At 42.0% G+C, this 11,644-nt stretch overlaps 1 protein-coding gene and 1 long non-coding RNA gene across 2 annotated transcripts; one reads left to right on the forward strand and one right to left on the reverse strand.

The window, feature by feature from the left end:
- The first annotated feature begins 6,049 nt into the window (after positions 1 to 6,049).
- LOC135258586 (uncharacterized) lies at positions 6,050 to 7,639 on the forward strand. Its single transcript, XM_064342053.1, has 3 exons — positions 6,050 to 6,274; positions 6,350 to 6,601; positions 6,796 to 7,639. Exons 1-3 carry the CDS (start codon positions 6,050 to 6,052, stop codon positions 7,597 to 7,599), a joined length of 1,281 nt encoding a protein of 426 aa, XP_064198123.1. The 3' UTR covers positions 7,600 to 7,639.
- Positions 7,640 to 9,293: 1,654 nt separating this feature from the next.
- On the reverse strand, positions 9,294 to 10,906 carry LOC135259566 (uncharacterized). The gene is made up of 2 exons (XR_010331325.1): positions 10,650 to 10,906; positions 9,294 to 9,723 (listed from the first exon to the last, which is right to left on the reverse strand). It is a non-coding gene; the product is annotated as an uncharacterized LOC135259566 (long non-coding RNA).
- Positions 10,907 to 11,644: the final 738 nt, after the last annotated feature.

Raw genomic sequence — 11,644 nt, forward strand, 5'->3', positions numbered from 1 at the left:
TCAGGGGACATCGATAAGAACATACAGAATATCGACCCCCTCCCTGAAAACTACAACTTGTTCCAAAAACTAGTGAACAGCACTGCCAGGAGAACAGTTCCATGTGACTGCCGCACCAACTACATTCCAGAGCTATCTGATGACAGCGCCGCCCTCTACAAGGAATACTCCATCATGTTTGAAAGAGATCCCTTTGCAGAGGAAACCATATCTAAAGGCGAACAGTTCATGGCCAAAATCTCCAGTGAGCACCAGAATGCCTGGATTAAAGTCATCGAAACTACAGACATGTCAAAGAACAGTAAAAAAGCTTGGGCTCTCATGTGCAAGCTTGGCAATGACCCAAAGAAAACAGATCAACACATCAATGTCACAGCAAACCAAGTGGCACACCAACTCCTCCTCAATGGCAGACCTCCAGAATTTAGAAACAAATGTAAGTCAAAACTCAACAGGACAAAATATAAGGAAGACCCAGGTTTCACAAAGCCCTTTTTTTGTTATTCAGTGAGCAGCGTTTTCACTGCTGTACTAGCATATCTTAGGGTTCTTTTTGGGTTTATCTTGTTGCTATGACGAAATACAATTTTTGTGATGAAAGAATATTTTTATGATTGCCCAGATAGAAAATATTGTCCATTATGTCATGGGTGGGGGGTGTATAATAAAACAAAAGAACTGGAGACGAAAAAGTTAAAATTGTATCCTATTGTATTCTCTAGTTTTTTCTGTTGATTTACCCTGGGAGAGTACTACGTTTCACTTCCTCTGGATTAAGGAACTCTTGATATTCTACCGTTTCTTGAGGGATGAACTTAACCTAAGAAGACAGATAACAGCGCAAGGAACTGGTTTAGAGTTTTTAATTCCCTTTTACTTTTTTCCCATTGCCAGAGCTGTTGTTAACTCAAAAGTAAGAGATTCCAGAAACCTAACATCACCAAGATCCCAGATCCGTTGGTTCTAATAATCTCTGCTAAAAACGCCAATTTTATTCTCTCCACTTGCCCCGACACAGGTCTACATTTTCACCTTTTCATTTGACAACCACATAACTATTATATGCCTGCTTGATATTTTCGTTTTGTATTAATTTTACTTTATTATTTTTCCACAAAAGACGGAGTTTCTACTAAATCTCTGTGGTTGAAATTGTTTAATTTGAACAAACTTTCGGAGTTGTGAACTGAAGGAGTTAGGGTTAGGGTTAAATGTGTTTTCATTTATTTTTGGTTAAATAAAAGATTGCATGGCTCCGTGAACTGAACTGAAATATTTACAGGGAGTTATATCATTTCAGAGTTTTGTGAACAAGAATATGGACTTTAAAGGACTTTTATATGCGATGTGAGTTGCCTTTGAACTTTTTTTTTAAACTTTTTTTTTAACTTTTTCTCTGTATTGTTGTGCAGTCGGAAGGACTATGGATTCTGCAATGGGCTGATAACTTGGAAAAAAATTGCCATTAATTCTGAATACATTCAATGATTTTTCCTTCTAAAAATGACTGTTGTTTTAATTTTTTTGGTCCTAATAGGAATGGGATTGTAGCGTAGGCTTACCATAATTTTGGCAGATTACTGCTGCCTGGCGCCCAACGAAATTTACTATCTCTAAGTTATTTAATAATTGGCTGCACTACAAGTGTCCTCCCACAGTCCAAAGACTTGCAGGTAGGCTAATGTGAGACTCTAAATGGCCCATAGGAATGAGTGTGTGAGTGAATAGTGTGTGTGCCCTGCGATGTCCAGGGTGTAATCCTGCCTCTCGCCCAATGCACGCTGGGATAGGCTCTAGCACCCCCCGTGACCCTGCTCAGGATAAGCGGGTATAAATAATGGATGGATGGATATTATCAGACCTGGGCCAAATACGTAATTGTTTTCGATTCAAATACTTTTCTGTGCTCTATTGACTGGTGTAATTGAGCCTGCCAATATGACCAGTAGGCAGGCTTTACACTTTTTGAGAGTATTTCATTGGTTTCAATTCACCAGACAAAATCAGTAAAGCGTTGAAAAGTATTAGAATCCAAGACAAATACGTATTTGACCCAGGTATGGATATTATTATTAGTGAGGACTTCTGAGCATAGCTATGTTTGCATATGTTTGCTGATAGACCTAGCTGACATTGTTTTCTGGAGTAAGACAGAAGAGCAGAGAACTACAACATTGATTTACTGTCTCTGTCTCTACTGAACACAGATAAGTTATTTTTGAAATTGTGTGTCTTTAAATAGGTTAGTGGTATATTATTATGAGAATATTTCACACTTTAATGTAAGTTTTCATTGGTAGCTTAGCAGTTTTTGTGTTTCATGCATCAGATATGATGTGAGAGTTGGAAAATTGCCAAAACGTGGTGGACGGTTGAATATTGTTTTCATGTCGTCCCATCCCCATACAAGAAAACATTACATACTGTAGAGTACATAAATACTTACAAGAGTTAATTAGTACATATTTAGGTACTGTACCACATTTGTGTGACAATGTTTTTGCGTTATTTTTTAATTTGATATCAATGTTTCACCTTAAGCCTTCATAAGAGGCACATTTATATGCTTTATAATGGACAAAATGCATTTTATTCATTTTTGGAGAGGTTTTGGATATGGTTCTGGGCCCCTAGACATTTTAGACCACTGTACTGACGGAAAGCTTGTAATTCCCACTTGAAAATGATGCAACAGTGAGTTTCTTGAGTCAAAACATTTGATTTGTATTGAAATACGTGAATATGTTGTGATTTACCACAATGCATAATTTAGACATTTTGGATGGAATTGGAGACGCTGGGTACACGGCTTAGTTTTTGCTTTATAGATCTTTAGCAGTTCTACATACCCACCCTTAGATTTTATGAACTTGTGGTCAAGGAATTTTGGATCCAGGACATGTATACTTTAACCTGCTGCCTATATGGGATCTCTCAGTATTTCATTTCAAACTAAAAAAAGCAAATTCTGCTTTTTTGCCTGAACAATTGCCTTTTTGGCTCTTTATTTATTCCTAAATTATGAATAGAAACAAATCTTACTATTGTAAATGGTACAAGTGTGTTGCTTGATTCAAGCCATTTTTCAAGTCTCTGTGGTGTTCACATCCAGAGTGATACAGCTTTAAATATGGTACCCCCTAAATGGGCAAGGATTGACCAGATTTGACATGCGTGCTAAGGGGTTAAGAAAGATTAGTGTTCAAAAAAGCCTCAAAATTTGTTTAATTGGTATGCTTTACAGTCAACAGGTGCACCTTGATACTGCACTAGTTTACCCTTATTTTGCAATTATTAAAGATAGAATGTACTCAGTGAGCTGTGACACTCAAACTAGAGAGGAAATCACCAAATTGTTCGTGTCGAAGAGCCGTCAGGAAATTCTTTTCCAGGCGGTTCACCATAATCCAATGGCTAGTCACCTGGGTGTTGATAAAATGCTGAGTAGGCTACTGGCCCGATTTTATTGGCCGGGAATTCCGGGCAAAGTGCAGAGGTGGGGTACAGCTTTTCCCGAGTTTCAGTTAGTTAATCCCGCGGCCACTCCAAAAGCGCCGTTGCGCCCATTACCATTACTGGAGGTCCCGTTTGAATGGGTGGGGATGGACCTCATCGTGCCATTAGTCCGAAGTGCACGCTTTGCACTTTGTGTTAGTTTTAGTAGACTATGTAACGCGATACCCGGAAGCATGTTGGCTAAGTATGTTGCACAAGCATTGTTTAATAAAATAATCTCCCAGGTTGGGATCCCAAAAGAGATCCTAACCGAACAAGGCACTTTGTTCATGTCATGCATGTTACGCAAACTATACAAATTATTGGAAATTAAGTCAATCAGAACATTGGTCTACCATCCCCAAACTGATGGTTTGGTAGAAAGACTTAATAAAACACTAAAAACAATGATTCACAAGTTTGTGCACAATGATTCTTGTAATTGGGATAAGTGGCTGAACCCTATATTGTTTGCAGTGCATGAGGTTCCCCAGGCCTCCACAGGATTTTCTCCCGTTGAATTACTTTTTGGCAGGCTGTCACACAGTGTGCTGGATCTAATTAAGGAAAACTTGGAGGAAGGTCCAAGCACAAGTAAAAATGAAATTCTGTACATTCTGGACCTGAGAGCAAAGCTCCACACTCTAGGGCAATTGTCACAAGAGCATTTGCTACAGGCACAAGAACGACAACGGCGTGCATATAATAAAAGAGTTCAGCTGAGACAATTTGCAGATAAAGTGCTTGTATTACTCCCTTCTTCTAACTCCAAATTACTTGCCAGGTGGCAAGGGCCCTTTTTGGTCACACGGCAAGTGGGAGAGGTTGATTATGAAGTTGTACGACCTGACAGGGGTGGGACAACACAGATCTACCACCTCAACCTCGGCCTGACAGGGGTGGAGCAACACAGATCTACCACCTCAACCTCGACCTGAAAGGGGTGTGACAACACAGATCTACCACCTCAATCTCCTAAAAGCGTGGAGAGAGGCGGCTACTGTTTCTCTGGTTACCACAGTGAGTGAGAGAGATGAGTTGGGTCCGGAGGTGACAAAACCGACCAATTCTACCCCGGACCCTTTGTGATGACCATTTCTCACTGTGTCAGAGAGCAGATGTGGCCCAGTTGCAGAAGCACTTTGCGGATGTGTGCTCCCCCCTGCAAGGGCGCACAAATCTTAACCGCCACCAAATTGAGATTGCCCTATAGATTGCCTGAACACAAAAATAAAACTGTGCAAGCTGAATTGCAGCAAAAAATTGTGCTTGTGCCTAAGCAGGATGGGTCTGTACGCTTATGTGTTGATTATCGCTAGTTGAATGATGTCTCATGTTTCAACGCTTATCCTATGCCTAGGGTCGACGACCTTCTGGACCAGTTGAGCACTGCTTGTTTTTTCATGACGCTAGAATTAACCAAGGGCTACTGCCAAATTTTTTTGTCATCAGAATCTATGGAAAAAATGGCTTTCTCCACTCTGTATGGATTATACCAATTTGTCACACTTCCATTTGGGCTGTTTGGGGTGCCTACTACTATTCAACATCTCATAGACTGGGTGCTGTAGCCTCACTCTCTATATGCTGCAGCCTATTTGGATGATGTAATCATTTATAGTGACAAGTGGGAGCAGCATGTGGGGGTGGTGCTTGGGTCTCTGAGGCTTACAGTCAACCAAACGAAGTGTGCAGTTGGACGGAGGGAGGTACAGTATCTGGGGTACCACATAGGGTGGTGGACAGCAGCTATTGCGGCCTACCTGTGACCCAAGACAAAAGAGGTTAGATGGTTCTTGGAACTGGCAGGCTACTATAGGAGATTTATTCCAGCTTTCTCTGAGCTGTCGGGCGGTGGGGGTATGTGTAGGGGTGGTATGGTTAAGGCGCCATCTGCAGGCGGAGATGGAGCGGTTTAGCTGGTTTGCGATCATAGCTGTTGACAATGTTCATGATTTCTTATCTGCTTCTGTCAGCAGCGAGACCAGGGACTGGAATGAGGCACACACGTGTTCCCTTCTCTTATCGTGTGTTGTTTGTTTGTTTGTACTTACCTGTATCGAATGCACAATAAAGCCTCTGTGTGTCTGAACCGAGAACTGTGTGGTTTGTGGGGAGAGGAACAACTGGACCTTGCTACAAGCCTATCATTAATCCATTAAATAAACCTCTTTTTCACTGTGTGTTACCTTGAAGTCATAAATAATGTATATTTTGCCACCCTACACCCCACTCCAAATCCTATTCTCTTTTGACTTTTAATATACCAGTGGAGTTCAATCCAGTCTCCAAACACTACTCCCTTCTTCTGCCACTCTGCAGCCTGCTTTAATTAGTGCTCCTGAGAACACAGCAAGCCAATCTCTAAAAACAAACAGTGCTGTGGAGGCTGAACAGAACTGGCTCTCCTCAAGTAATGCAGCCTGAGCTGTGATTCAGTGCAGCACAAATGGTGAAAGTAAACACTCAGAATTGCATTAGATCCTCCTGGAAAGTGGGCAATTCCGCTCCCTGCGTTGTGGTTTTTTCTATTTATTTCTGCCTGTCCTCAAGAATGAATACCAACGAGGACCTGAGCATGTCTCTAGGACACTGGGGAGAAGATATTCATACCGATAGCCTCCAGGCAATCTCACCCGAGATTCTCCCATTCATCACCTCCCTGGTTAACTCCTCCCTGACATCCGGCTGCTTCCCGTCAACCTTCAAGAAGGCCCTCATCTCCCCCCTCCTGAAAAAGACCACACTAGACCCCTCCATCATTGGGAACTACAGACCGGTATCTCTCCTTCCATTTCTGTCAAAAACCATTGAACGTGCTGCATCAAATCAACTCTCTGTGTTTCTTTCACAGAATGAGCTCCTCGATCCCCATCAGTCTGGATTCAGACCAGGCCACTCGACAGAGACCGCACTCCTCTCTGTCAACGAAGCTCTCCACGCAGCCCGAGCAGCCTCCCTCTCCTCCGTCTTATTACTTCTGGACCTATCGGCAGCCTTCGACACAGTCGACCACCCCACCCTCCTGTCCTCCCTATCTGCAATGGGGATCTGTGGCACAGTCCTCAATTGGATTGAGTCTTACCTCTCAGATCGCTCCTTCCAGGTAGCCTGGGCTGGTAAAGTATCTGCGCCACACCCCTCATCACCGGAGTCCCACAGGGCTCGGTCCTTGGTCCTCTCCTCTTCTCTCTCTACACCCAGTCCCTTGGCCCTGTCATCACAGCTCATGGTATGTCTTACCATTGCTATGCTGATGACACACAACTGTTTCTCTCCTTCCCACCCTCTGACACACAGGTCTCAGCCCGCATCACTGCCTGCCTGAGTGATATTCAGAGCTGGATGGTCCGCCACCATCTCAAGCTCAATCCAGGTAAGACAGAGCTCATTTATATTCCGGCTCTTAACTCCCCTCTCTCTGATCTCTCTATCTCCCTAGGTAATACCATCCTCACACCATCACCCTCAACTAGAAACCTTGGCGTGGTGATGGACAACAGACTGTCCCTCACCGAGCACATTTCAGCAGTGACACGTTCATGCAGGTTCTTCCTGTATAACATCCGGAGGATCCGCCCCTTCCTCACAACTTACTCGACCCAACTCCTCGTCCAGGCAGTGGTCCTGTCCCGCCTGGACTACTGTAACTCCCTGCTTGCTGGCCTCCCAGCATCATCTATCAGACCCCTGCAACTCATCCAGAACGCAGCAGCGCGTCTGGTCTTCAACCTCCCCAGACATTCCCACGTTACCCCCCTGCTCACCACCCTCCACTGGCTCCCCGTGATGGCTCGCATCAAATTTAAAACATTAGTGCTTGCCTTCAAAGCAGCCAGGGGGTCAGCCCCTCCCTATCTACGTCAACTCATCAGACCCTACACCCCAGCTAGACCTCTCCGTTCTGCTGCCACATGTCGCCTGGTCCCTGCCCCGGCTCGCACCAGCACCCGGTCACGCCTCCTGTCTGTTCTAGCCCCACGGTGGTGGAATGACCTTCCTGTGCAAGTCAGAACAGCAGAGACCCTGGCCGTCTTCAAACGTAGACTGAAGACTCACCTCTTCAAGCTACATCTCACCTCATCACCCCCCACTACCCTCTAACATTTTTTTTTCTAAAAAAAAAAAAAAAAAATAGGGTGTACAATTCACACTTATACCTAAGCAAAGTTATACCTATTGTAGCTCTCTTGCAGGAATGTTGTAAAGCGCTTGTCTCCGAGTTTTGTAATGCACTTGTTGTAAGTCGCTCTGGATAAGAGCGTCTGCTAAGAACCTATAATGTAATGTAATGTAATGATTGTGGAATCACCAAAAGCGCTTATTTGAACTTGTGGCTTGTGCTCCAGCAGTTGCCAGGTTTGCTGCTTGAAATACATTGCTTAGAAGTAGGGGTGGAGGGAGATGCCACTATTTGTATTTGTATCTGTATTTGTTTAGCCAAAAAAATATTTGTATTTGTATTCAGATAAAAACCATAAGTGGGTGTGGCTAAAACCAGAATTGTGTGGATTTTAACCCAAGCTGTAGAAAAAGACAAAAATCCCTGACCCTGCTAATATTGAGATATTAAGGCATTAAAGTCATGGTTTTACAATGACATCAATAATAATGCAGTTTAATGCTGTGTTTAACAAACAATGAACTATATGTTATATAGCCATAACAGTCTTTTATAACACTGAGGTAAACAGTCAAATCAAGTTTCCAACATAGGCAAATGTTTTTATAAATCAAAACATAGTTACTTATCCTTACTGTGACTCCACCATCACCCCTGCCTGAGGGACACTGAAGTCAATTATAAACTGAAAAAATTATTTTATAATTAATGTAATTATAATTATAATGTCTGCCTGAAAATATGTCGGTGGCGTTATCTCTGTGGTGTTCTAAGCCTATCATTTCTATAACTACAGCATCCACAATTATTCATCCCCACACTAAAGTAAAATTCATCAGATGATTGCAGGGAATGAATTTTGTATGATTAAATGTCACATCAAAGAGCTGGTTATTCAGTTGCTGAACAGCAGGGCCGGCCCAACACATAAGCAAACTAAGCGCCTGCTTAGGGCCCCCGTGGCCACCAGAGGGCCCCCAAGAGCGCTTGAAATGTCCCACAAGAGAGCTTGAAATGTTTTCTTTTTTTTTGTATATATTATATTATGTCAATGGTAATCATACAAAAACGCAATATTATGTTAATGGGCTGGCTAGCTAATACTACTGGTTTAATCAATTCCCGCTGCCTCTGTCAGAGCTGGTGTCACGTGCACTGTAACAGACGTTAACTGCATTTTGATGCAAGCACAGTCAGTCAGACTAACTTTAGGTTACAGTCAGGTTACAGTCTATTTTTATATGGTCTATGGTTACAGTCCTCTCCTCTGCGTCGATGGAAAAAGCAGCAAAAAAGTAATGTCGCAAGAAAGGACATATCCTTCTGGAGCTAGCTATCATTTAAATCTACCACATTAGCTAGATTCCCCCCGTTAAAATGGAAATTTCTCTAGCTAGCTAGCTTGCTATTATACATACAACTAGGTGGATTTAAGATGTCAAGGCTATTTAGGGATGTTTAATCAAACGTTAACTTTCCTAAAACAAGATATGCAAGCTAGGCTATGTTGGTAGCTAACGTTAGCGAGTTAGTTAACAACATAGCCTAGGTAGCATATGTAACCCACCTAAGGGTAAGGGTTAGCAGTAGGTAAATATTTTCGGGTTAAAGCTAGGTTCGTAAGGATAGGTTATGAATGAAGAGATGGACACAATGAACAACCGGAGCCAGAAAGTAAGTGCAAAATGGTTAGAACTGTATTAAAGAAAATGTAATGACAATATGTAAAGCCGCCATTTAGTTATCACATTCAAACACATTCATTTGTTTTCATATCAATGTCCTGAGTGTTGTAACTGTATGCACTGTCCATTAAGTTCTGAATGTCTTCTGTTCAGTCTGGTTCAGTTCAATTGGTCAAGTTCAATTTAGTTAGTTTCAAGTCAGTTTTGTTGGTTGGGTGCACCCATTTTACAAAAAATAAAGTATCAAATAAAATTGTGTAATTTCTCAATCACAATCCTACCACACCGGAGTGGGGTTGGGAGAAACAAAGGGTATCGGGGGGTCCTTCCTCAAATGGATGAAGATGAATCAAGTTGATCAAGTTGGTCGGCTCGCCATCTCCCTCGTCAGGGAGAGAATCCTAGGTTCACAGGTTTCTTCTCGGGTATCCAAAAACCCAGCCTGTATGATAACAGGCTATTATAACAACTGCATACGTTTCTCAATCTTAGTTTTTTTCTTTAAGGCATCATTGTAACCTCAAAAGTGTAAAAGTGTTACTAATAAACCAAATAGTACACTTTATAAATGTTCAACTGTACAGTTTCCTTTTATCAAATATGCTATCACTCTTTAACCATTAATCATGAATTATGATCAAGGTATTTTCCATGTAGGCTAACTATAGCAAATAATTTTTTAAACCATGAACTCAATACAAATACATGGCAATAAACCTTTAACAATCAGGTAAATCATTAGTTGACTGTAAAATCATTTAAATGCATGTGAACTAACACTCTTGCATTGTCATGCACAATAGAAGATATGGCTACATCATATACCCCACTGTAGTGCACTTGCTAAGTGCTAGTGCATGGTTTCTAACAGTACTGCATTAGCTAACTTATTTAAGTGCATAGGCTCAACTAATAGCTACCTTGAATGAGCTATAACCTACTTAAAATCAACACAAGGTTATTGCATGGCACATTCATACACATATACATAGCACATTCATACACGTATGATAGAACTACTATAACAGTGCCATTCAGGCTTTCAAATAGCAACATTCAACTTTATATGAGAGAAACTCAATAGCTGCACATACCACATGTGGCTGATGCTATTTCCAAGGAAACACGGAGTTAATAACACACGTTGCTGCTACCATGGCGATACTTTAGCTAAATTTCAAATTTAAACTCACCGAAATCCCAAAGGAAGAAACTGAAGTGTGCAAACTGAAAAATATTAAACGCCACGTGTGGCTAATGCTATTTCCAAGGAAACACGGAGTTAATAGCACACGTGTTGCTGCTGCAGTTACGATACTTTAGCAAGTTTTAACATTTAAACTTACCAAGATCCCAAGGAAAGAGATTGAAGTGTGCGATCTGGAAAATATTTGGTCCCTGGGTCATTTAAGGAGCTACTCTTTAGGTTTACTGCTTAAATTAACGATTATGATTTTCTACTTCTGATCGTCTTTTTTCTCTCTCCCGTTCTCCCCTCTTGCTGTGCACTCTCCTGTACGACAAACAGTCTCAACCAAGTCCCTGGGAGTGGGCGGGGCTAACTATTTTCCAGAATAATCTTAAAACATTACTACCTGTTACAGCCAAGCGGCCAAAACCAGACTTCGTTTTTGAAGCTCATTTCCTGGTGTTGTAGTTCCTGGTTGCTCACTAGCGCCACTACGGATGGCTCCAGTATAGGTGTTTTCATATCCGGTTTCCATGTAAGTCTACGGTACAAATGCGATCAAAATACAAAGTCAATAATTTTTTCTCACAAGAACAAATAGTCATAATAGGTGTATTTTATTCGTCTTATGACTGTCCATGGGTCGATTTCATGATTTATTGCGTCATTTGGGCACAGTGCCAATATTTGTTCTGGACCAATGAGGTACAGCTTGCGTCACTTCCGGATTACTGCAGAGGACTGAGCTACGGTAGGGGCTACAATCTGTGGTCACTGGGGTGGGAGGTGGCGTCTCTTGGCCTTGACATTGCGGCTCCGACCACGGTCCACCTGTGCGAAATCAGAAAATGCAGGCATCCCATTTTGTAGTGGTTTCATTATAGCGTGTGCTATTTACAGCTGCACTAGACGACCATAAAATAATCCTCCTCTGAAGTTTTTTCGGTAGCCGAGTCATTTTTACTATTTCCATTAGCCCACTTAACCAAATAATTAGTTGGCAGAAAGCGTAATCAGCAAACGCTTATTTGCTATATGTGGTAGTCCAGTAGCCTATTCTAAAACAGTTCGCAACTTCGACTACCAAGCCATTTGACTAGCTAGCTAACCCTAACCGGCAAATATTCCATCTGTCAAACGTGTTTGACGGCT

The sequence above is a fragment of the Anguilla rostrata genome, chromosome 7, assembly GCF_018555375.3.
Source record: "Anguilla rostrata isolate EN2019 chromosome 7, ASM1855537v3, whole genome shotgun sequence".
Classification (NCBI taxonomy): Eukaryota; Metazoa; Chordata; class Actinopteri; order Anguilliformes; family Anguillidae; genus Anguilla; species Anguilla rostrata.